Source organism: Hermetia illucens, chromosome 5 (genome assembly GCF_905115235.1).
Source record: "Hermetia illucens chromosome 5, iHerIll2.2.curated.20191125, whole genome shotgun sequence".
In the NCBI taxonomy this organism is placed as follows: Eukaryota; Metazoa; Arthropoda; class Insecta; order Diptera; family Stratiomyidae; genus Hermetia; species Hermetia illucens.
The window spans coordinates 40,448,919-40,476,024 of record NC_051853.1 but is presented as its reverse complement, the minus strand read 5'-3'; the positions used below and the strand labels follow the sequence as shown (position 1 = coordinate 40,476,024).

The 27,106-nt window shown below is 40.6% G+C and overlaps 1 protein-coding gene across 1 annotated transcript in view; it reads left to right on the top strand.

Annotated features, from left to right (window-relative positions):
- LOC119657889 (protein unc-80 homolog) overlaps positions 1-27,106 on the top strand; it is an 83,455-nt gene that overhangs the window by 4,217 nt on the left and 52,132 nt on the right. Inside the window, exons 2-21 of the mRNA XM_038065031.1 lie at positions 2,412-2,594; positions 3,225-3,251; positions 3,520-3,540; positions 3,600-3,745; positions 11,837-12,011; positions 12,069-12,279; positions 12,343-12,431; positions 12,574-12,711; positions 12,797-13,125; positions 13,283-13,479; positions 13,539-13,735; positions 13,797-13,909; positions 14,139-14,156; positions 14,499-14,640; positions 19,649-20,030; positions 20,095-20,292; positions 20,727-21,078; positions 21,190-21,292; positions 21,357-21,786; positions 21,847-22,037. Of these exons, the coding sequence (XP_037920959.1) occupies positions 2,439-2,594; positions 3,225-3,251; positions 3,520-3,540; positions 3,600-3,745; positions 11,837-12,011; positions 12,069-12,279; positions 12,343-12,431; positions 12,574-12,711; positions 12,797-13,125; positions 13,283-13,479; positions 13,539-13,735; positions 13,797-13,909; positions 14,139-14,156; positions 14,499-14,640; positions 19,649-20,030; positions 20,095-20,292; positions 20,727-21,078; positions 21,190-21,292; positions 21,357-21,786; positions 21,847-22,037 (3,615 nt within the window). The 5' untranslated portion in view covers positions 2,412-2,438. The remainder of the gene's footprint in view (positions 1-2,411; positions 2,595-3,224; positions 3,252-3,519; positions 3,541-3,599; positions 3,746-11,836; positions 12,012-12,068; positions 12,280-12,342; positions 12,432-12,573; positions 12,712-12,796; positions 13,126-13,282; positions 13,480-13,538; positions 13,736-13,796; positions 13,910-14,138; positions 14,157-14,498; positions 14,641-19,648; positions 20,031-20,094; positions 20,293-20,726; positions 21,079-21,189; positions 21,293-21,356; positions 21,787-21,846; positions 22,038-27,106) is intronic.

The window sequence follows — 27,106 nt, the reverse complement described above, 5'->3', positions numbered from 1 at the left end:
AGCATTTATCCGCCGTCTTCAGTTGGCGGGACCTCCAACTTGCCGATATTCTGGTTGTTCATCAAAATACTCAACCCATCGCTCTAATATGCCCATTCTGTCGGAAATCAGATTTCCCTCTTTGACTCGGCAAGATGATCATCAAAGTGTATAAGGCTTCATCCTGCTGACTTTTTGGTGAAACTTCTGCGCCTGGTGCGGTTGCTCCCTGAACTTTTCGAGTTCATAGACCTATTGGTTCTCCTAGGCTTCCTTTTTCCTTCTGTGAAGTCGCTTCTCCATTCGACGGAGTTCTTGGTAGGTCTCTGCGTGTGCCCGCGTTCTTTGAGAATGCAAGGTTACTCGGTATGCAGCCTTTTTCTGTTCCATTGCTAGCTTGCATTCATCGTCAAACCAGCTGTACCGACTTTTCTTGCGACAGGGACCAAGTATGTTTGTGCATAGCCGTTAGCTTATGTTTCCAAAGTCGATAAAAGCAGGTTTCATTTTTTGGGTGACTTGGAAACCTACTCCGAATACATGGTTTACTGAATGGCCACTATAATATAGGGAGTAGTAGCTATCCTCCAGGAAACCGGTCCAAAAAATCACCTACAACGCTATTACATCAGTTCTATACTGGGACAGGGAAACGGCTAGCTGCTCAGCAACATTCGGTCGGTGCAGGGAGCGTTGCATGAGAAAATCCGCAAATCGTTATTCCGTTGTTGTTGCCGGGTTCGTCGTTTTAAATTCCATTCTGCCCGAGACTCCTTCTGTGGCTTCGGAACTTGGGTTTTTCGAATTCAAGAATAGAAGATAAAACACAGAAGAAGGGAACAGTTGGTCCCCGAAATACGTATTTCTTTAAATTAGATACTTTTAGGCAATAAAACGAAAAAATATCTTCCAAGGCAAACTGCCAATTTCCAAATTTATTATCCATTGAAAAAGACTTTTCTAAGTACGTTCGTCTGAGGTCTGATGAAGCCGGGTTGCTGTAGGTGAAATACAAAGTCTTCCCCACTTTTTCACATTGGCTGAACCCGAACTCCCTCGCTTCTGTTTAAGTTATAATTCATTACGTATTGCTCTGTTAAAAGCTCTATTAATGTTTTCATATCCGTCTTCTTAAGGCACGATAATAATGCCACTATAGAAGCCTCAGGTTCCTTGGCAAAGATACTCGGCCACCGGCGTGAATTCAAATTTTTTGGAGTCGAAATGCATTCTTAAATATTTGACGATTTCTACTACAAGCGGTCTCATTTCTAGTTCAAATGAATTAGATGCCGGGTCGCTAGGGCCGGGGGAGAAAAATCCAGGCTGCAGGAAAATTATGCAGAAAAATAGAGCCTAGGGTGAAAATGATACGGATATTTGGTGAGATTCATGTAGGCCCCTATTATTCTTTTTTTTCGTTGAAACTTCTATTATAGGCCCCCGAGAAAATCCCCTTTTCTCGTCAGGCTTGCGTGTATCTGCTTACTGAATGTTCTCCGTGGAGTAATTAGTTATGGCATGCCTTATTCGTTGATTAAGAACGTCACCATTTTCATTCCAAAACTGTCTGGAATCAATTATTGTACACTGAATAGCTTTAATTAAAGAAATTTTCTGGTTGGGAAGTGAGCCAGCAAGCAGTTAACAACCAACAAAATATGCTGCCAAACATTTAAATTCTTTGCCAAATATCTTTAGGCCGACAAGATTTCGGCGTTTTCAGAAAGTAAGCAGAGTCCAGTCATCGCAGACAAAGTTTGAAGAATTTATTGTTATTCTCCGTCAGGAGTTTTTTACAAGAAAATATTCTACCTGAGTTCAAGTATTATTTAGGGCTACTTACGCGATTTCTTAATTAGCGTAGGTACCGGATACTATAGTATGTAGACATATTTTTTCAACTGTTCACTTATTTTAATCGGCTGAGACTACGGCGCTAGTGTTGATTCATTGGTTGTTAGGAAGTTGGATTGGTCGTAGACTGCCTTAATCTCCCCCTGCAGTGAAGCATGGTCAGCTGAAATTCAGATATTTTTTCCTCTGTACAGTCTACTTGAGTGTCCTTGTGAGGCCCTTTTTCTCAAGAGAACATTTTGAACATTTGAACACAGGATCTTCCTTAACTCTCTCGTGCTTCGATGCCCCCGTTGGCCAATACCACCACCTTATAGGTTTGAACTTCCGTCTATTTAGCTGTGAATGAGCACCTGAGTCAAATGAGGATAATAATCACGGGTAAGAGTAATACCGACCACGTTATCTCCTAGCGTACAATAACGGTCTTTAACTTAAGTGTGCGATGCAAGGTTAGGTTCAAGCTAGACTGTTTCTGTTATTATTATCAACTGTTCTGTCCCATAATCATTCAAAATAAGTATCAAGTACCGAAACTTAATATATCATAGATTAATTTCATAAATCATTCACAGAGCATGTAAATACTTCAACTTACTAAAATGGCAACTCCGACACAAGAATCGTTCGATGTTGGCCCGATGGACGACGGTTTACAGGACCTTGGATTACCAGTGCCAATTCAAACATTCCTTTGGCGTCAAATAGCTCCTTTTATTCGGCCAAAACTTGGAAAATTACACGAAGCGAGTTGTATGGTATGAACTTTAAACTGGAGAAAACAAGTCTACATATAGCAATGCGGAATGCAGTTTTTTATAATTTTCTCCCAGAATCTACAAAATCATAATTGTCACATAGAATAAATGGCAAACAAATAATGAATTATATATCTAAGCTGTATATAAATGTTGCATTAATGTTTTCATTTATCTGAAGTCCTCTGAACGTTGTTTAATCACCTAAATGTTTGAATAAACCAATGGGACGTTAAATTATGTAAAAAAAAAACATTGTGAAGGGTCAAAACACATGCAAAATTGTAAAGATGCTTTCTTCACAAATACAAATAGCAATAATTATGTTCACTTCTACACAGATGCAGAAATGTTTTCCGTTTGTTCCACTCAACTTATTTTGTTTAAAAATAAATTTTATTATTTAAAATAAACGCCAGACAAATAAACTACATTCACTAGCTTAGGTATACAATTAAAATAAATAAAAAGTTTATTTCATAAAATCTGAAATGTTAAAATAGATTAATTATTTTTTTCTATCATTAATGTGAATATTTATGTGAATTCCATGTTTGTATTTGTCTCCTGCTTACACACACATGTAAAAATGTGCCGACTTATAAACATTGTAATACATGCAATCTCTAGTTTTGTCAACATGCACCAGGACATCATGTAAGTTCCCTATGTTACGAAACGAGAAAAGATTGATTATTTCAACTCCAAATGTTGCATAGAATTTCCTGTTCAATTTTGTGCTTTGAATTTAAAACTTGAATATTGTCCAACTTTAGATGTTTTTCTTTGTAAATAACTTAAATATGAATGAATGTATGTATATACATTTCAATATACAATTCTCGTATGTTCTTTTCTTCACAATTCACAATTTTTATGAGAACATTTGTTGGTCAAATCTAAACTTTATCTCTTTCCAATATAGGAATTGAAGGAAGCTTGCAAGGTATGTTTCCTTTGTCACTCCTGTAATAATATTCCCCAATTAATATTGTTTAAATTTAGTCTTTCGAGAAGGTCCTAGTTCAGAATATACAATTCGGCCTATCACCGTCGTTAACCGAGGCATTGAAGTCGATCCCACGATGGAGATTACTTCAGGCGGCTTTACCACATCTAATGCATTGTGCAGGAGCTTTACTTCATAACAGGTAATTAGAGTTTGCATGGATACCTCCATTAATAGTTTTAGTTTTGTGTTCTAGGCTTTGAACACATAAGCGAGAGGCTATGCCCTCTACGCTTGCGAGGCAAATTTAGGAATATAAGCCTCATTAATGTTCACGCCCCTATAGAGGAGACTGGAGAGTCAGAGAAGGATACTTTTTAGGATGCATTTGAGCGACCCCTCGAGGCCAAATGGTTTGCGCGGTCTACTAACAAACGTGGGTCTCTCGAAACGAGATCACTTTCAACCAAATTAACCACATGTTGATTGAACGCCGCCATTCGGATTCGGACTCGGATCACTATCTCGTTGCATAGTGCTCCAGGCACGAATTACAACATCGCCGACAATCTCCTCTGACAATCAGATGAGAGTGAACACTGAAGTCATTCAAAGCACAGCCCTCCGTAACACCTATAAGGGTGAAATGGATGCCGCAATAACCGCAGCTAACAGATGTCTTGGAGATGAATCATCAGCCAATGATCTTCACAACCACCTGAAGGGCGTTATCATTGAGACGGCGCAAACATGGTTGGCCCCAGCCCCAAGAAAAGTGGCAACGGCTGATTTGATGAATGTAAGCTAGTAACGGAATGAAAGAATGCTGCATACCAAGTAATGTTGCAGTCTCAAAAAACGCAAGCACGCACAGAGACTTTTCACGAGCAAAGAAGCGACTTTTAAGTAATCCAATTACTTTTTTTATTTTAATAATCCGTTAAGTAATTAACACCACTTCTCATTTCAACAATCCTTATAAATATTTAAGATATTTTTAAATTAACAATTCATATGTTGTTTTCATTAATGTAAACTTAACATTCTATTTAATTCAACGAACTCAAAAAGACTCCTCTCCTCAATTCCCAACTTGATATCTATCTAAAAACTTTTAATCTTTTTCCAGTCCAACTGAATAATTAAATTTTAGTGACAGGTCTCAAAAAACAAAATTACTCATCGCACACTTTTCTGAGATCTTCCACTCCATTGGTGTGCCACGCAAAGTGGATAGATCCGCGACATCTATTCGCTCGCAACATTCGAAATAAATTTCGAATGCTGCGAATCCTGCCGCGCCACATAATCCGTTACGTTAATAATCCGTTAAGTAATTAACACCACTTCTCATTTCAACAATCCTTATAAATATTTAAGATATTTTTAAATTAACAATTCATATGTTGTTTTCATTAATGTACACTTAACATTCTATTTAATTCAACGAACTCAAAAAGACTCCTCTCCTCAATTCCCAACTTGATATCTATCTAAAAACTTTTAATCTTTTTCCAGTCCAACTGAATAATTAAATTTTAGTGACAGGTCTCAAAAAACAAAATTACTCATCGCACACTTTTCTGAGATCTTCCACTCCATTGGTGTGCCACGCAAAGTGGATAGATCCGCGACATCTATTCGCTCGCAACATTCGAAATAAATTTCGAATGCTGCGAATCCTGCCGCGCCACAACTTCACAGCCGGGCGAACCAAGAGGTTTTTAATCTCGAGAAGTAAAGAGAGCAACCGCACCAGGCGAGCAATTTTTAAAAAGTCAGCAGAATGAAGTCTTATACACCTCGATGCTCATCATGCTGAGACAAAGAAGGAAACCTAATTTCCGACAGGATGGGCATATTGGAACGATGGGTTGAGTATTTTGATGAACTGTTCAACAATCAAAATATCGGTTAGTTGGAGGTCCCGCCAACTGAAGATGACAGACAAATGTTATCACCACCACGCATAGAAGAAATGGTCCGTACAATTCATCAGCTTAAAAACCATAAGTCGCCAGGAGTGGATGGAATTACAGCCGTATTTGTTAAATATGAAGGCGAACCACTACACTAAGCGGTTCATCAACTGTTGCTCAAGGTATGGGATAGCTTACAAAAACTTTTTCGCTCGAAACGCCTCACCATAGGGTCTTACTGTACAAGGCAGTGATCTTGCCAGTCCTTATATATTCTTCGGAGATCTGAGTTCTTACCAAGAAAAATTGCGATCTTTTGCCCGCGTTCGAGAAAAGAATCCTTCGAAGAATTTTTGGATCCTTACATAAAGATGGACGATTCCGTAGCCTACGTAACGAAGAAATCTATACCATGACCGTCAGGTTGTGGCTAATATCCTGCTCAAAAGGTTGGCGGTGGGCGGACCATCTAACCCATATGGTTGAGGATAATGCAGCCCGGAAAGTCTATAAGGGAAATATCTATGGTAGAAAAAGACGGCGAGGCCGAGTCTGTCTGAGATGGAGAGATGGCGTAGGTCAGCATGCCAGACAGCTTTAAAGGATATCGGATTGGTCGACCTCGGCGCAAGAGCGGGGTGTCTGGAGTTCCTTACTAAGGCAGGCCTAGCCCGGATACCGATTGTTGCGCCGTGGATGATGATGAAAATGTTATAGCACGTTTCATTACAGTAATTTTTTTTTAAAATATCATCCTAAAATTTAAAATAGGTCCTACAGTTTGCACAAGAGCAATGCACTTTCCCTAAATAGGATTAGCTCTAACCCCTCAACTGGTTCCTTCGCACCAAATTCGATGATGTAATCTTCATCACTTTTAGCGCAATGTTTATAGAGCTTTTGAGAAAAACACTAATGATTGAAATAAAATTCAGAAACCTTTTCCTTTTGCTGTACTAAAAATATTTATTCTTTAAATAGATAGATAAGTATAATACATTTTGGCGACTATTTATCGTCTCCCTCAGTACTAGATTTCGAAATAGAAAAGGAATACAAAACCGTCCTTACCTTTTAGCCTGACATATCCTGTGGATAATTGAATCTTCATTAATCCCTTTCCTGTGATTACTTGTCTTGCCGACAGCACTGTTATATAATTATCCCTTCGAGTATGCCTGTTGTCCAATTTGAATAATAAAAAGTACCCATTGTCTTGATCCCTGTTCAGAAGAGCGTCTTTCTGGGTTGTGTGAATTCCCATACTTTCGACATATCATATCCCTTATGTGTTTCAGTAATCTTACGTCCTCCTTGGAAATGCTGCGATTCGTCATGAGAAACTCTGCTACCTTCGATCTTAAATCTGCCGATCGCTTTTTCTTGCAAACTCTACCTCCTTTACCTCCTCTTCAAGACATGTTTCCACTTTCCTTCTCGTGTATCCGATGTATATTTGTTGCAATTGGTGCAGGAAATTTTGTGTATATATAATTGGCCATTTGAGTCCTTCGTCTCAGAAGAGGCTATTCTTGCTACTGAAGACGACGTCGAACCCATATTTCCCCAGCTTTCGCTTCAGCGAAAGGGAAATTTGATTGAATTCTAAAGGTTTACTCCTTTTTGGGCTGTTGATGAAGAATAAGGTTGGTGAATGTGTGCCGTTGAAGAATCCTCTTCTGCTGATGGTCTAGTCGGTGTATCCGTCCAGTCTGGTGACATTCAAAATCTGTTTCGCCTCTTTCACCACAATTTCTGTGGATATGGGAAGGATCATGTAGTTAGAGGATGCGACTTTGTGCTGATGAACATGGCAGATCCAAAAAAAGGCAGTTTCTCTTCCTTTTTCATCTTCAAGGCAAATTCGATGCTTGGGTGTAGTTTATTGAGACTACTGAGCTTTTGTCGATGTTTTGTTTCCGGATTTTTTTAAAGTTGCTTATTATACTGGTTCCTAAAAGTGTATGTAGCCAGTTTTTCAGGCGGTAAGATGCTCGGTTAATTCGCCTTTTTTTCATGCAACTAGTGGTATTAGACCAAGGTATTTGCCAATACGGGACAGTTGTTAGGGTTCCGTTTGCTCAATCCCTAAAACGGCCATCACTGGGTTTACTACTCCCTGTTAGTTTCATCTTTCCTCTTCTCTTTTTCTTTTATAAAGGAAAGGCAGACATCTTATATACATATCTTCGTCACTTTATATGCCATCTGTGATCGTCCTGAAGACAAAAGACAGCCTTAAGCCAATGCAGTGTCGTCACCGCAATCCACGACGCTGACCTTTTCTTGAACCGGAAAATTAAGTGCAACATTGTAAATGATTTTATGCAACAAATCTATGAGATACCCACAAAAACAATGTACCTTTTGGATCCATCATCGATGCCACACAAGAACTTTCTTTTTTGTAAATACCTATCGGCATTAGCAGTGAATAGCGGGGGACAATCGTATTAGGCTTGGATCTGCCAAACCAAATATGTTTTTCGTAAATTTCCAGCCATAAACGAATTTGAAGGCATGAACGGCCGATCTAACTGTGCGAATGCGACACTGCCGATCTGAAAAACCTCCTTGAGTCTTAAAAACACCAGAAGCGCTTCAACATGCCTTCATAACATTTAGATGTTTAGAGTTTTACCAGCTTAAGGTAGTAGTATGTGCTTCCGCCACTCATTGTTTCCTCCATGATAACCTGTCCGGCCAAGATTTCACTACAAGTTTAAGGGCATTATTGGCAAACTTTATTGTCTCTTACTGTATTGCAAATTTCCAACGAAAATTCTGACAAAATCTCCTGCAAGAGAGGAAAAGCCAGATATATGATTTACTTAGATGAACGCTCTCTGAATTGTCCCATCATAACTCTATAGGCTCCTAAGCGGATTTACATTCTTAACAGAGTGCCTTACAGTTTTTTTTTTTGGTTCGGTAGATTGCTTGAAATTTCTTCGCTCGTTTGTCCTACCTACCGCCCTCTGAATCATGAACCAACCGAAAGAAGATTAGACGCTTCACTACTCCACAAAAAGTTGAGACCTCTTTTTGAGAACGCGCATCTCCTTCGCATAGACTCGTCGCATATTTTTGATGATACATTGCCTTATATGAAAAACTCTCTCCGGGTAGGGCTTGCGCCAACAGGCAAGCCTATGAACATTTAGTCGTCCATTGCTTACAAACCATCTTAACGTCCTCCTTGGGTTTAGTTTTAAGCATCAGAAGTTTTTTTTTGAGGTTACCTTGGATGGGCAACTGATTTTGATATCCTTTCGGAAAAGTGTTTACATCACTTTGAATAACCAAAAGCTTCCAATAAACTGCACCCCTAGCGTTTGTTTCTCTATTTTTCCTCACTAGGGTTCATGCGCTGAACTTACTGCATACTTTCTAGATAATCAACAACTTCTGCACTGGTGATTTGAGTATGACTTTCCCAAACTTACAAAAGCTTATGGATTCTTCCTTAAGTAAATGTATATTTCTACTTTAGATATGACTTCATCCAGATCCTTGTACAGTAAATAGACATCATGTTTTCGTGCACATACTTTGACATTATCCACAAGTGAGAATTTAACTTGGTTCTCAAGGAAATCAGCTTTGCTGTACTGTATCTGTTCAACTAGAAGATGGGGTCCTTTACTAGGTTCAGATCCTGGTGACATTCTCACCCAAATTTTTTCCGTAGGGAAATCAAGTACATGATTATGTATGCAATGAAACGTCTCGATCAATAGTTTTCCAAGCGGGCGTTAGTTTTGACATTAATTCCAATGCGGGAGAGGACGACATTGGAAACTTTGCTAGAAATACTACTGTTATTAACGAAGTTATGGCAGGTGGAAAATGTCCTTTTCGCGTAAATTTATTCTTTTCTATCACATCAAAGAATGCAGGTATCAAACTAAGCTCCTAGATACTATCCAGTACCCTACCGATCTCATCCTACCCAAATTCAATTGTAGTAAAGCAAAGTGAAAAGTGATAACCCTTCACAGTCCACCCTTTTCGCAGGAAGAAACCTTGCCCAACTGAAAACTTACTCTTCAAGATCTTATTCCTAAAAAATATGCTAAAACGCGATTGGTGAATTGGAAACCAGCAACAAAATCCTTGTCGCTTGTATAAAACCACAGAAAGACCTCAATGTCAACTACATACATAAGTCAGTGGAAAGTTGCTGGATGGGAACCACAGAAAGTTCTTCTAAAAAATACAGTAGACCTTAAATGTTTCGAAAAAAATGGCTCCCAGTTTCATGTAGTATTACTACTTAGTGTCGAACTGAGCAGTAAGCTGTGAATAGTCAGTCGATGAGGCTGCCTGCAAAATCTCCCAGTACATGCTCAAGCTTATGCTGACGACATAACTCTGCTTGCTGTTAATGAGGATCTCAGAAAGGTGTGTGGAAATATACAACGTGCCATTGATTTTATTGGCAGTTGGTGCCTCAGGCATGAACTTTCAGTGATCTAAATAAAACCACGCTGTGATTATTTACCAAAAGGAGAAAACTGGATGAACTTTTCCTACCAGAGATGAGTGGTAGAGCCCTTCAACTCTCCGAAGAAATGAAATATCTTGAAGTCATTCAAGATAAAAAGACCCCTTGGAACAAACATGTAGAGGAAAAAATGAAACCAGCTCCCACAGCGTATGGACTAGGCAGAGGGACCTTTACCCCAACATGGGGACTCATCCTTAGGCCGATGTTAGCTTATGCACCCGTAGCGTGGTAAGCAAAGGTGAGACACAAAAAGTTTTGACTGTAAACTAGCCGCACTGCAAGGAACCGTGTGACTGAATATTACTGGTGCCATGAGCACAACATCCAGTGCAGCTGTAGATGCATTCCTCAATTTGCAGCCTTTGGATATATTTATTCAAAGCACTGCATTGACAGCAGCTCATAGACTAATTCTACTAGTTTTAAAGGAAAACAACCGACAAGAGAGGCACAGAGACTTGGGAGAGTTATTAGGAGAATTGAATCCATTTCTTCCAACGCCTTCCGATTGCCGAATCTCCATACATCTGTATGAAATTATCGTGGACCATACAGAAAACTGGGAAATTCCAGAGGAATGCATAGCGGATTCTACGAAAGCCTTCCACACCGATGGTTGAAAAACAGAACAGGATTCGGTCGCAGGGGTCTACCTCTCGACTAAAAACGGGAAGTGGCTTTTCCCTTTGGAACAAGATGCAACGTTCTTCCAGAGTGAAGTCTACGCGATTGGTGCGGCGGCAGTTGAGGAGCAGGCTGCACTGAGGGCGTTGAGCAGTCCACTTCAAAAATGGTTCAGGAAAGTAGAAACCGATTGTACTCTATTCCTAGATTGAATAAAATGCACCTATTTGGTCACTGCTATGTAGAGGGAAATGAAATCTCGGTTGCTCTAGTAAAGGAAGGTTCATTTGCCCCACTTTCCCATTGACACAATGGTAAGGATAGTTATCTCAAACATGGTCGAGAAGGAAGATACAATTTCGGTACGTATAACACCGTTCAGTCTCTTAAGTTCAAAAAGTTTCTGTTATCAACATTTTAGTAATAGTTGATAAAAAATCATCCCAACAAAAAACACAAAATCGAAAAAGTAAACAGCACCTTTAAAGTAAGAAAGTATTGCTCAGCCATTTTTATACATGCCTCATATAGGATACTTCCGTATATAAAGTTAAGCAATCACTAACTACGAAAGCTCACAAATTGCTAGGATCCTATCTTACGGAGAAGAAGCTTCAACGTCAAACGTAACGTCATCATTTCACTTGAATCCAGAGGACTTCATTTTCCTTTGCTGACGAGACATATACGACCCCGCAGGACTTTCGACATCGTATTGTTGTAAGCGTTAAACAATGGATAGCATGATATCCTTCTATGTTATTTTCACGTTAAGCAACAGCATGATCCACCTCCCCGAGCTTAATGGTACATATATAATAAAAATTGCTCGGAATCGCTTTGAGTAGGCAGGTGTCCTAGAGACAACAGATCCAGACGAAGAAGTAGCAAACTGACTCGATATTCAAAACTTTATTCATCACCATCTCATCGAAATTATTAGCAACTAACCTTGTGACACACCGGTATGCCAAATATTCGTTGATACCTAGGAATATCTATCAAAGAAGTGAAAACTACCTATCTAAAAAATTTTTATCAATCCAAACAATTATAATATATTAATTCATTAAGAAAACTAACCAATATTGATTAATGGCTATATATAAATTAGTCGCAAGCCTTAATTTACAATCTTTTCGCTGATTAGAAGGATCCTGATAATAACAAAAGAATGTTTAAAAGAAAATCTTTGGAAAATGCTACCCTTTACATTTTGAATTTTAATAAACATTTTCAGGGTGAAGGATCTTCAAGCGCTTGGTGCAGCCGAAGTGAAATTGCTGTATACAATGCAATGGATTCTCCTATATGCTTCAGAGGAGTGTGCTGATGCTGAAGCCGAAGATTTTCCTGCTCTGAAAGACCCAACCAACAGAACTAACCAGTACCTCTTTTCTGTGCCAACGATTACAGTAAATACAAATGTCATCCATATAAAATCAATATACACTAAACGATTTAATTTTTAGCTTTTTGTATACATATTTGCGCCAATTGTACACCACCTTAAAGAATCGGACTTCCAGAATTTTCGACTAGAAAATGGTATCAAACTATGGCAAGGTATGTGGGAGTATCGAGCTCCCGGAGCCCCTTGTTTTATTGCACCGGTCAAGCCGAAAGCCCGAAATCTATTAAGTCCTCCGAGCCCTAGGGAGTCATCAGATGTTTTTCCACCAAGTAAGTAGCGAAAAGATCGTAATATGATTACCTAATTTAATTTACTCATTTGAGTCATTTTAGGAAATCAATCTGATCCAAATGCAATGTCGCCAACTGCAGACTCACCGCAAAGTATCTCATTTTCAGATACACCCAAGCATGAAGAAGAAGTTAGTATTTTTTAACTCTTTTTCTAAAAGTAGGGTTCCTTTATTTCTTTCAAAGCAACTTTTCTTTGTGAGTTTTCCACTATAATCTTGTAGTCAATCCACCTCTTTGATAATGACTTCACCTAACCTACAAACCTTTCAGTGCTCCTGGGTATCTTCCCCAAAAGATTTTATGTTCCCTGAAACAATTCCTGAGGAAGCATCAAGCCTCGATGAGGAACGTGTGGTTATATTCCGTCTGCCAGCAGGACCTCTCCTAATGGACCCATCCTTCTATACTGTAAGCTTTTCAACCGGTCATTCGTCTAAGCCTTCATGTGGATACCAATAATACAAATAATAAAACCATATAAATCTATTTCCAGGCCGATGCCAGCTTGCTACAGAAATCTCAAAGTCGCCGAGGAAGTAAACAATCTATTCATACACAGCAGGCTTCGCAATATCCCACTCGATTTGACTTTGACCATGAAAAAATACTGGAGAAGACAGCTAGTAAACCAAAAACGGAACAAATAAAGACGAGTTCTTCTACAGAAAAGGATTCAACCGATGCTGACCCAAAGAGTCCAGTCTACAGGAAGTATGATGTGGCAGCGGCTACATTCATGGATGTCGCTGTCTTGCGTTGTCTGTTTATCTCGCACTGGCAAGAAGAGGGGGTTTATTGGAGCCTACACTTTTTATATAACAGGTACATGGAAACCAGTGCAAGTAAAACTGAAACAAATCTGCCATAGTGTCAATAAAATTCCTTGTAACCTTTATCATCATTCTATGACCTTGGCAAAAATATACTTTTTATGACCGATATTAATTGTATTCAACAACGACAACATTCTGTATTTCAGGCTACGTGACATCAGCGAAGAGACTATAATCCCCCAACAGCAGCCCCGGAAGAGATCAAATTCATTGCCAATACCTCAAATTGAAATTTCACTGTATCAAGGACCTGGCAGTAACAGCCGAGATAGTCCAAGTGGAAGCTCAGTAACAAAAGACTATATTGAGATTCCAGAACCCCCTATAGCAGCCCTACTCACAGGTAACATATAGAACGGAATTGAAAGATTCCCACATAGATATTTATTTGCTATTGTCAAGATTCTCCATTTAATCCCATTGGGAAATCAGATGATAGTAGTTCAACCACTGGACGACGAGGCAGTGAGAAGAAGAAACGCGTGAAAATGGCTGATATTAGAGCCTTTGTAGAGACGAAAATGTTTTCGAAATCAGACAGAGCACTAGAAAAAGTTGGCCTGGACACTGGTGCCAATGGGAAGTCCTTGCAACATGCTGTAATATAAATATGTATATATCTCAAAAAATTAATGTACAACGAAATGTCCCTTATGTTAGGATTATCATCGCAGCCTAGACACTGGCGAAAAGAAATTGTCGCGCTCAGCATCTATGATATCCCGTGAACCTACCAGCAATCTCATCAAAGGAAAGAGTATGCCCAGTTTAAGGTAAGTACCCTATCAACTGATACCCTCATGGCAAGATATGTACCTCACTCACATGTAATGGATGCTGAAATCACAAATTGTGAAATGAATTGATGGAAATGATACTCGATGTCTGCTGCGCTCCTTCCTTCGACACGTCTCACGCTATACACTCTTTTCTGTACAAATATGAATGCAACGATCTTATCTAAATTCTTAATTGTAAATTTCCTTCTACTCTTTTCCCCAGCTGTCTTCTAGATAGCGGGTAAGTCTTGCATCCCTCGTAATATGCACCACCACCCTGTAAAAAAAAATCGCTACTTTCACACTTTTAACTATCCTGCTGCTGGCTCAATATTATACTCTGTGGGTTCCTATTCTTGAAGTATTCAAGTAGGGAATAGGGCACTCAACTATTTCCCTTCTCACTTTTCGTATCTATATTGTATATTGCACTTACCTGTTTTATTTTCTCCTTTGAAGTTTTCGTTTCTGTTGCCGCTTTCCCTGATCGCGATTATTATGCCGTCAATTTGTGTATGAATTTGTAAATCATTCCCTGTGCACCAAACACTCTTTCATATAACATCGACCCAACATTATTAAGATTTTACAGATACGTTGAACCTCAAAAGCCGATGAGAACGTCGCAGTCGACTGGGATGAAAACTACATTCTTCACGAGGAATCCAATCATCACTGTAACTGAGCATACACCGACTCCATCTCCGGATTATTTGAAACGACAGGTAGGTGAAAACATCCACATTTCAGAGATAGATATTCCAAGACTACCATCTACGCTGCCTTGAGGATCATTACCCAATTACGCAGATGCGTATCTGTAGTTCTATATGTGGGTGGTTTCGCAAAAGCAACGATGTGAGCCCATTGAGAACAATAACCTGATACTGAATGTGGAAACCGCACAACGGAAAAAAGGAGTAACTGACCTCCCTGGAATTACTGGTTTTTATCTTTCATAAATAAATCCTTATCCCGAGTATGTCCGGCTAACTAAATTACTACTTTGAAACTTGTAAAATTTATTTAGAACTAATATCCATTGAATGATCCTCAATACAGTTTTGACAGGCACCCTTCATCATCATCAATGACGCTACAACCGGTATCCCGTCTAGGACTGCCTTAATAAGGAACTCCAGACACCCCGGTTTTGCGCCGAGGTCTACCAATTCGATATCTCTAAAAGCTGTCTGGCGTCCTGACCTACGCCATCGCTCCATCTCAGGCAGGGTCTGCCTCGTCTTCTTTTTCTACCATAGATATTGCCCTTATAGACTTTCCTGGCTGGATCATCCTCATCTATACGGATTAAGTGACCCGCCCACCGCAACATGTTGAGCCGGATATTATCCGCAACCTGATGGTCGTGGTATTGCTCATAGATTTCGTCGTTATGTAGGCTACGGAATTGTTCATCCTCATGTAGAGAGGATGAACGGAAGATTCTTCGGAGGATTCTTCTCTCGAAGGCGGCCAAGAGTTCGCAGTTTTCTTTGCTAAGAACCCAAGTCTCCGAGGAATACGTAAGGACTGGCAAGATCATAGTCTTGTACAGTATGAGCTTTGACTCTATGGTGAGACGTTTCGAGCGAAACAGTTTTTGTAAGCTGAAACAGGCTCTGTTGGCTGCCAACAACCGTGCGCGGATTTTATCGTCATAGCTGTTATCGGTCATGATTTTCGCCCCTAGATAGGAGAAATTATCAACCGTCTCAAAGTTGTAGTCTCCTATCTTCTTTATTTTCGTTTGGCTAGTGCGATTCGATGTTGTTCGTTCTTTTGGTTTTAGCGCTGACGCCGCCCCCATATACTTCGTCTTGCCTTCATTAATGTGCAGCCCAAGATCTCACGCTAATCGCCGCCCGCTCAATCTGGATGAAGGTAGACTGTACATCTCGGGATGTTCTTCCTATGATGTCGATATCGTCAGCATAGGCCAGTAGTTGGGTGGACTTGAAGAGGGTGGTGCCTCTCGCATTTACATCAGTATCGCGAATCACTTTCTCGAGGGCCAGGTTAAAGAGGACGCATGATAGAGCATCCCCTTGTCTTAGACCGTTGTTGATATTGAATGGTCTCAAAAGTAATCCTGCTGCTTTTATCTAACCTATCACATTGGTCAGGGTCAGCCTAATCAATAATGTCTGAATGTCAACCATTCTTGGCTTAGTTTCAACGAGTATATGCCATTAAATGCCGACTTTTAGTACTAATCTCTGCTGCAATTTCGTATCATAAGCGTGATTCGTAAGAACTAACAGTTGAAAGTAGTTTCCTGTGTTGTGTCACATATATGACCTCTGCTTCCTATCACGTGTCAAATACACGCGACCCTTCTCTTACGGGAGGGGTAGTTGCGAAAATCAGAAAATAGGCGTAAGAAGCAGGGTGGGCTATAATAACGAAGCCACGTCGTTCGGCCTCCTTTTTTCAACCTCAAATCTAGAGAAATGGTGAAACACCTGTTCTAGGTCCTCCGACCTGCAGCTGCATCAAGGACAACAATTCGAAAAATCATCCGATCCAAAGCAGTAAAGGGAATATCAAAGGAAGCTTCCGCGCAAACTCTTCGAGAACTCTTTCCAACTGCGCTGCCAGTGTAGTCTCTGGCTTCGTTCTAATCGCAAGTCACTTATTCTGCGCTTATTGTCGAAGAGACCATGCTCTCTTCAAATATGTCGATTGGGATTCTTTTTCTTTTTCTTCATCCTTTCTCCCGTTCACAAGCGGGGTCGGCTGGTTCCAATCGGTTACGCCATTTGGTTCTGTCGAATGCCTGATCTGGGTGTAATCTCGAGGCTTTTAAATCCCCATCCAGCGTATCAAGCCACCGTTGTTTTGGCCTGCCTTTTGGTCGTTTACCATCGATTTCGATGTTCAGACCAATCTTGGCAAGTGAATTCTAGTTAGCACGAATTGCCTGACCATACCATCGAAGACGCCTCTCTCGCAACTTTTCCACGATCGGTGCAACTCCATAACGATCGCGGATATCCTCATTTCGGATGTGATCAAAACATGTCACGCCACTAGTCCAACGTAGCATCTTCGTCTCCATTACCGCGAGACGCCGTTCATTGTCTTTTATGGTCGGCCAACACTCAGAACCATAGAGAGCGACTGGACGGACAACATTGCGGTAAATTTTAGATTTGAGACGTTCGTTGATACGTCGATCACAAAGGACACCAGTTGTGGAACGCCACTTCATCCAGGTTGCGTTAATGCGTGAAGCAATTTCATAACGCAGCTCTCCATTGGCTGATAGCGTTTACCTGAGGCATTTAAATCGCTCAGTTTTGGGCAGATCACTGCCACTGGCAGATCATTTTTGCTATCAAATGCTAGGAGAACATCATCTGCATAAAGCAGTGTGTAGGGCGCTGGACGTTGGTTTTCCCGTGTGATGGTATCCATAACAAGAACAAAGAGGATTAGTAAGAGGGCGGTTCCTTGATGAACACCAACAGAGACACGAAGCAGTTTTGATACACCCGCCATACTTCGAACTTTACTTTCCGGACCGCGGTAGAGCAATTGAACCCAGCGCACGAGTTCTTCTGGCACTAAGTATTATCCAGATGAGTTCGTGTGGCATACGGTCAAACGCTTTCTCTAGATCCAGAAATGCAATGTAAAGAGGGCGATGCTCCTCACGGTGTTTCTCCATGAGAAACCGCGCAGCGTGTATTGCGTCAGTAGTTCCGCAGTTTTTGACAAATCCGACTTGATTCACAGTTATTTCAATGATTTCGCGAATACGATTGTCAAGAATACGTTCAAAAATCTTCATTATGGGAAAGTAACGTGATCGGATGGTAATTTGAACATTCTGCTGGACTACCTTTCTTTTTCCATATTGGAACAGTAGTACTTTCTTGCCAGTCAGATGGTGTTCTTCTTCCCTGAATAACCCGATTAAAGAATTCACTGAGCCACAGTGTTGGGTCCCAGCTCGTCGCTTTCCAGAGCTCACATGCGATGTCGTCAGGTACTGTGGCTTTTCCCGATTTCATTCGTTTTATTGCCTCCGCGACTTCAGTTGCGCTGACAGATGGAAAGATCGCCGGGAATGATAATATAGTCGTCAGCAGGCAGGTGACAAGTCTTTTCAACGAGAAGTTGCCAGAAAGCATCTTTCTCGGCATCAGGTCGACCTGTCTGTGGTGCGTACGCGGTGAGGAAGTGAATAGTGCGATCAGCTGATATAATGGTGAGCTTCATCAGCCGATCATCAAATCGTTCAACGTCTTTAATGGCATCACAGAAACTCTCTGAGATGGCAATGGCAATACCATATTCAGTGTGTGGACTACCAAAATAGAGAGGTTTATAGCCATTTTTACCGCGTTCATGTTCGAAGAAGGTGATCAGATCCGAGTCTACATGGGACTGATCTGAAGTGGTTCTTGCACGAGAAACCGGAATGACCCTCTGAGAACATATGTTCTATGAGAATTACTCGACGCTATGCTCTCGGCCCGGTTATTTGCATTTGGTCTCCTGATAGAGTTCGTGGTTGTGCCCATATCGAACTGCTTGTGATCTGAAGCATGGAGTAGCGCTGTATAAGTCAGGTATAAGTCAGCACCCTTAGTTACTCCAGAGGTGTTAGATAGGCATCGCATCTGCTAGCATAAATGTTGAGCCTGTACTCAGTATAAACTAGTACCGCTGTGCCAGTCATGGCAAAGCGGACCGGGGGATTATGCCTACACTGCAGGTGCTCACGTAAAATCACCTGGACCTACATTTCCGCTCCAGTTCACAGTCACCACGATTGGCGTCCGTTCCTGTATTTGCTTCCTGGGGAAGCACTGATGTGGACGATGTCAACGTAGGCAAACAATGCTGCTAATCTCTATCTGCATTTGCCAATCTTTTTGGGGCTACAAAACGATAGATGTCTTCATCGTCATTAGTTTTAGCACAGGGCACTGCGGCTTGTACTCACTATGATGTGAATGACGGCTGCAGCTCATTCTTAATAACCTTCTTTCCTCTTAACATCTTTTTTTTGTCTTAAATAAAGCTGAAAGTGGTATTCAGAGTCCGCATTCTCTACGTCGAGCTTTCCCACGAAACCGCCTTTGTTTGATGTTCCATCTTTACTTGGAGTCCTGTTAACACCTGGTGCAAGAAAGATAATCCTCAAACTGTTGCTTCAGTTCGTTCATCCACCGGTGCTTGCTACCAAAATACTACCAGCAGTCAAATAGATCTTCGCAAGTCAGACGAGCCTACTCCCTACCCGGTCCCTGACTTTATTAACCTACCAAGGGACAGTTTTGAACAATCACCAAGCAGAAGTCATGTGGGAACTTGTCTCCTTATATAGCCTAACCTAAATCACATCCTGACTGACTGCTACAAGCAGGGTATAGCAGCAGTTTGTTTGAGCGTCTGCAGATTCCAGTCTCCAGAATTAAATTGCTGTCAGCCAAGGATATATCACTTTAGACAAAAAGGTTGACAAGTAGTTGTTTTACTACGATCCAAGATTTCACAATTAGAAACTACATAGCGAATCGACACTCGTTCAGCGAATGTTTAATCAATTCTGTTGTCAACAACTCTCAACGCTCCCATAGCTTCAACCTGTGATTTATCTCACACAAAAAGTCGTTGATTTATGTTTACCATAGGACAAAAATATATATAAATCTCAAGATTAAATTATAAAAATATTCTAAATCACATAAAAGATTTTGTCCCGTCTATCTCTTAAAGGGTTCCATTGACTCCCAACTTGACGTCTTAAGCAACGGTGGAAGCCTCAGTGGAGGAGGATTCAGAAGTCACATGCTTAGATCCCACACAGACTCACATATTGACTACAGTGGAGCTGATGAATCAGAGGCACCAGGATCATCGTTCTACATAACCAGGGATGGGGGTATCGATTATGAAGTAGTTTTGCTTTCAGTTTTCTCCGTATTCAAGCGTGACTCGAATGTCTGCTCGTTGAGGGTGTTGGAAGCTGGTTTGAATATATGCGAACTTTTATTGGACCTAGGTGTTCTGAAATTGGGGGATCATGCCCATGAAATATCAATGGGTATCGTCAGAAGGGCGCTTCTTCATCTGGGTTGCCCTCATGGGTGTAATGATGGTAAGTTTACTTCAAAGTCCTGATTCAGAACTCCTAATTTTTATCCATCTTTGAAACATTCCAGGAATACGTGGACCGCCTGCAGAATTCTTGCGTGTTCAATGTCAGAAAATATTGTCCCGGATGCTGCGGCAAGTGTCCTCTCAGACAAAAAGTTATCTCCGAAAAATGGTGAAAACTTCAACAATACACGAAATAGTTGATTTCTTCCATGCCTTCGTTGGCTTCTGCGTTGATCCTAGTTCTTTACTTTCGCCCTTGAGTGAGTTACAGTTGCTTACTAGATTTCTCGTTTTTATACGAAAGTAGCCAATAGGCAATATCTAGAATTTTCTTGCATGTCAGGCTTTTTAGGCGTTCATACAGAAAGTGTACATGCTCAAAAATGAGATAAGGTATTTGAAAATTGAATAGACTTACTAGATTATGGTAGAGCTAAGAGAAAAGTGATCCTTATTATCTACGCGGCCGATATCAATCGCAGATGTAAAGGTCCCATGCATCTGAATATTATGAATCAAAATACTGCATATATTATTCATAATATCCTTCGCAGTTGAAAATAAGGATTGTGAACTTCCCATTTGGCTACATTCACATATAATAGAGATCACTACCCACATACACTCACGTGCTTTGAAGTAGTCGCTCGCATGCCTCTTTTACTTTTTCATTTCCATATTACATTATGTCTAGATCATAAACGTTCCTCGAGTGGGTTAAAAAATCTTACTCCTGATCTTGGCGGCGTAACACCAGGCGGCCAAGGTGGATATTCAACGAATTTCAGCGGCGGTCTGAGTGGTGGAGCTGAAAGTCAAGTGATAACTGCAGTATTTAAGGTTCTCATAACACGTTTTGTGGAAGCCAGCAAGGAACTCAGGAGTCAAGAGAATCTGGCGCTATATTGTGATATTCGCCAGTTAGTTACTTATGTGAAAGGAGCTCACGGGGGACCATTCAGGAGAGTAGCACTCAGTGGAATATTAGCTGTAACACCAAGGCCACACAAGAAAGTACCATGCATGCAGACCACACGAGTTATAAGGTATTGAACTAACTTCAAGCCTTTAAAATAAAAAAGTGAACAAATGAACTAGATCTACATCTAGTGCTATTCGTATTACATCAACATTCAAATTTTTTTTCATCCTTCCAGGCATATTCCACAGAGCGAATGCCAAAACAATCAACAGGACGACAATCGAAGTCAAAGGAAGCTATTTTTCAAAAAACGCAGTACTTCTTCTACTTGCGCGGTGGTTTGTCTCTATTCTAGCTTCTTACATAATCACTTATCCTCCATTTCTCTCTCTCTCCCTGTAGAGTCTCCTAGAAACAGAAAATCTTGAAGAACAATGTCGCATCAGCCAAAGTCCTTTGGGTAACCTTCGGCGCAAAGCAACTAGTATTCGACCCACACTTACTCCCAGACACAGCGAACGTGCTCTTCTGTCTGATTCCACCTCAAGTTCGGAGAGAAACTCAGTAGGACGCCTGAGCGGAATCGTTCGATGGTTCAGAGGGGCTTCCAAGGAAAGATGCTCTGTAGACTTGGAATCTGGAATTTTTAATCCAGATTTAGCTTCGACGTTTATAAGGCACGGTTCATTGAAAGTACAAGGACGTCGAACTGGTGAAGGCATTGGACGTTCACTACAACGAGCCAGAAGGAGGGTTGAGCGCAGACTGAACCGAATTGGAATTGGAAAAGGAAAGAAGAAGGTGGGAGGGACTGAGGAGGCTGCGGGAAGTTGTAAGTATTAAAGTGGTTTCAAATTTTTGTCCCGGTAATCAACTTGTTTTTCATAAACAGATCTAAGTCGACGAAGCTCATCTGAACTGGGTGAAGGGCCTAAGGAATCTGAAGTGGTGGTTTTAAAGGAGCGAAGGCTGATTCCAGTTGAACCAGTTCGTGAAGGCATGATGAGGCTTTCATTTCTGCTTGAAACCTGTGCGCCCGGTACTTTTCCTGATCCACAACTGGTCGCCGCTGTTTTAGATTTGGTAAATACTTTAATATGATTAGGAAAAATATGATATTTATGTTGTGCATGAATGAAAATATAAAATGAGTTGCAGTGGGGGGACAAAACAACATTAACATTAACACTATTGGCACAATGAATAATGTGTCTTCCCTCATATAAAAATTACAACAATAGTACTTCCTTAAATTCCCTTCGAAGAAATCCTACTTTTTATAGAAGTGAGTTTGAAAATCTGTCTTTCCTCTTAGGAACTGTCCTAATTTAGTACACAGGCAAGATGGCATACCATCATCATCATCATGAACGGCGCATCAACCGGTATCCGGTTTAGGCCTGCCTTAATAAGAAACTGCAGACATCCCAGTTTTGCTAAGAGGCCAGCCAATTCGATATCCCTAAAAGCTTTCTGGCATCTTGGCCTAAGTCATCGCTCCATCTGAGGCAGGATCTGCCAGGTCTTCTTTTTTTACCATAGATATTTCTCTTATAGCCTTTCCGAGCTGGATCATCCTCACCCATACGGATTAATTGACCCGCCCACCGCAACCTGTTAGGCCGGATTTTATCCACAACCAGACGGTCGTGATATTGCTCAAAAATTGAATCCTTAAGTGGGCTGCTTAATGGCCATTCGAATAAATCAAAAAATGAAGTTCATAAATTTATTGCTAGTCGCAGTATTGTCAATCTGATTTAACAGGCTTGCCAATAAATCGAAGCCCACCATCATGACAATTTCTTTGTTCTGTGAATAGGGCGTATTAGCTGTGAATGAGGTATATTAAAAATGGCAATAGAAATTTCAAAAGTATAAAATTAGAGTGACAATACCATCCTAAAAAGACTCTCGTTTTTATCGAAAGTCTCCTTTGGTCCAACTCGCTGTACTAATGCAAGGCCTTTGAAACGAGTAAGGGTAGAATAGGGATTCCCCCTGGACCCGAAGTTTCATCGGGGGCCTGAAATAGGAAAATTTGAACAAAATCGTATTATTTATGTGATTTTTTCACCGGGGATCGTTTTTTTTCTTCCTTCGATACTATACTGCTGTAATGTGAAGCGAAGTATGGCAATCATTATCTTGCTTGAAACCGGTTTGTAGGAAATTAGGGTAGACATTGCAGGTGTTGTTAGCAACGCTTTGACACCAGATTCCGGTTTACTATCAGATGTTATGTCAGCCCACAGCGGTATAATTTGCTGTTCAATCTATCGCCATACTTTTCGATGAAAATTTTAAGAACCATCAAACAGGAGTACATCCTCCGTGTTTCAAATTTATAGTCTATTTTACATCAGATTATTCCTCGATGTGTTTCAGAACCGGCACCAAATCACTTTTGAGTTCCATGCCAATCAATTTTTTGTGAAGAAACTACCACCCTCTTGGATTTGGAGTTGGCATTAGAACTATCAGTGTTGAATCAGCATGGAAAATACAGTGTTCTAAAAAACACATAGCGCCAAATCTGTAAACCGTCCTGAAGCAGGTCTGGCCTGACAAGGGAGAGAGAGAAAGGAAAGGGAAATTCTCCCTGGGCCCAGAGTTTTGTTGGGAACCCGATAGATATTTCAGTGGAAACAAGTCGGGAAACCGGAAGCTGGACGCTTCAGGTACGAAAGGTTTTGTGTATTTCTTAGTACGTAGCACGTAATATATCCATATTTTATGTGAGAGTATCCACTTTCGGGTGATGTTGATATTCATATTTTCAATTTTCAAAGAAGCAACAAATTTGAGGTATTATAACTTTGTTAGTAATAGTGCGATTTCCACCAAACTTAGTAGGATCATGCTCTATATTATAGCCTATATCACTGCAAAATTTCATGATACTAGGATGAACGTAAGGGGGGTTTCTAACCAATTATAAAAAATTGTAGTAATATACTATTATTAACTTTATTTAAACAGATATCGGCATGGAAGGTATTTCGGAGCCCAGGCACCATATAGTGGCAGCCTCCTGATTTTTTTCAGATTTTTCGGTTTAGTAGTTTCTGAGAATGGCCCCCTTAAAGAAGTGATCACTTTCAACCCCCCGCGCTCCCCACACTTCCAACAAATGTCAAAACTAAGATCGGCTTTGAAAAGTACTAATCGAGACCTTTAATTTGATACTCCACATGACTATATTTGATGAAAAAAAATTTTACATCCCCCTTTTGCATGTATGGGGACCCCTCCTTAAATTGGACGTAAAAGGATGTAATTCACTGTATGCGTGAGCGTTCACAGTTCCCACCTTTATACCAAATTTCGTGTCAATTGCTATAACCGCCTCCGAGAAAAATGCGTGTGACGGACAGACAGACAGACAGACAGACAGACAGACGGACAGACAGACAGACAGACAGTAAACCGATTTTAATAAGGTTTCGTGTTTACACAAAACCTTAAAAATGGATAACAAAAAAGGTTCCCGCAGAATTTTCATCCAGGGCTCGGATTTCCTCCCTATGATCCTGCATACAATCCTTCAATTTTTAAAGTTTTGTTTCACACATTTTTTTTTGTTGTAATCAGTTTAAAAGTTTCGAAATTTTCATAATTTTTATATGCGTCAATTATTTTCAAACTTTCTACCTATCTAAGAATTTTTACTTCATGCTGCAGTTCTCTGTCGTTGTGTGTTTTACTACTGCTGATTCAATATTGTTTGTTCTGCTTCATCTACATCGCCTTGATGTTCCTCTAGTCTCTTACCTATAACCTTTTTTTTATTATGGCCCATCCTATTCTGCAGCACGAGAATATGGTTTCGCATCCTTCATCTTAATCTTAGCCATTATTTGATTAATATCTTCGAGTTTATTTTATCTACATACTATGTTTTTATTGACAGGTTTGCAGTGATTTACTGGTCCACATATTACGGTCAAGTGACTTTCGTTAATTTTAAAAAACTATTATTTTCCCTGATACTACCTAATGTTGTTTTATATTTATGCACGGTTCCCTCTGTCCCTATCAAATCTAAGAACGTCAACCATAGCTATGCGTGTTTCTAGAACATTAACGCTACTTCCGTCTTCTAATTGGGCCGAATTTGAGGAAAGATTACATCGTCCATTAAGCCTCCTCATGTCCTCCGGGCAAGGCAAAAGGACGCCACCGACAACGAAGAAGAATAGTGTCGGCGACAGTATACAACCGTCGCGGACTCCACTTTGGTCTTTTAAAAGATTTTACCTTCATCCCGCACGCGCCGCCATATGCCGCTTTAGTAAAACCAATAATTTTCTGGGAATATCCAGCCCTAGTCGAACACTCCAAATACATTCGCCGTTGAAACTATCCCGAAGTCCATGAACAGCAAGTCAAATAGTAGTCTAAATTCCGCACAGCGCCCTACAACGACCCGCAAGAGTGTTTATATTGTCTAATACAAAAGGCTGCTGAGCCACCCTGCTCATTATCAATGAAGCTTCCGATTTTTTTTAATACGTTCCACTTTTACATTGACTATTATTTTTCGACGAGAAAAGCACCCCTTCCTCCTTTCAAACTTCTTCCCTTCTTGCACTCCCTAGAAACCATCTCGGGATGCCAGAATTTTTGAGCAAGCAGAAGTACCAGAACATTTTCGGAAGGGAGGATGTCCCCCTCTTTACCCCGATTGAGAACATTGATGATAAAGTAATTTGGAAGAACAATGCAGCACAAGAGGTGATGCTTTACCCAATATTATATAATCAAGAACTGAGTTTGAGTGCCTATGGTGCACTTTTCGAGATTTGTCACGATATCGGAGGTCAACCGCGTCACACGTCACTCGCAGCAGCCATGAAAATCTTTAGTTCGTTATGACCATCGATCAATTTCCGTGTTGCTGTAGGCGGCTAGATCTTATAGCGCTCCTTCTAAACGTCGTCAACAAGGTGACTTGCGACAGAAACAACAGTGTTTTGACTACGGCCCAGTGCTCATTAAGGACAGTTCCCACCCTGACGAACGGCAATTGGATCACTAAGGTGATCCATGCAGAACTTGCAAGGTCGAAACTCCCCACCCCTGCGAATACGTTTGAACGCTACGCTATAATGTACGACTTGTTTAGAAGTGGAAGATAACTAGGTCATAAATAAGGCAAAAATATTCAAGCGAAGAATTAATCGTTTCTTGATGTAAGAAGAAAAAGCCTATAAACATTCAAGACTCCCCAGAAAAAGTTGATAGTCATTTTTACTTCCTCCACTTTGCTATGTACTTCTTCACTTCTCGTTAACTATGTTTAAGTTTTTATCTAACGAAAGAAGTATACGGCGAGTCGCTCCCCTTCATGAAATATAAAAAAAATCATAATTCAACAACTAAAAGGGAATCGCGAAAATCCGATCTTCCACCTTTAAAATCAGAGAGCAGAGTGAGGATGAGAAGTTGAGAATGGAATAGACACAGCTTGGGCCAACTTCCATCAAAGTTTCGTTAACTTCCCGATCGCAGAAATCGGCGTTACGATTTTTTCAGGCTCCACGCTCGCGGTAGAACCAGCGTGCTTCTTTTATAGCGTGCATTCTCAAAATTTCTCGCAGCTTCCCAAAGCCATATATTGGATTCCAGTGCGGTCCCAACGCATCAATTGAAAGACCTGTAAAATGTTTGTTATTGACCTATATGGGACTGAAGTGTTAAAAGAAACTTCCCACATCCCGAGCCTAGCTAGCACAGACCTGTGCAGGCACCTATCGACGGGACTTTTTAGTGGAGCTACACTTAAGTACTGAGCAGCTTATGCAACTACCTATCATCAATTTTCTTTAGGTTTTGGGATAGCTCTTTCCTCAAGATTAGCTATTGCCAATAAAAATGGTCAAGCTGTTGAAACCCAGCTGACCTTATGGATGTTCAAATACTATGCCACCAACGACGGAGGGGTGTAAGTTATAGAAAGCTAGGAAGGTCACCTATAAAAAGTCTCTCGTGAACTGCATTCAATTGCTCATAGAAACCGTCCTTCACCATAAAACGCATATTCTGGATCTACATAAAACGAATATTCTCAGGAATGTTCCATAGAGTTCGAGCATCTAAATTCACTTATCCCCAAAACGTTCAGTCTGCACGACTGGAATTACCACTCA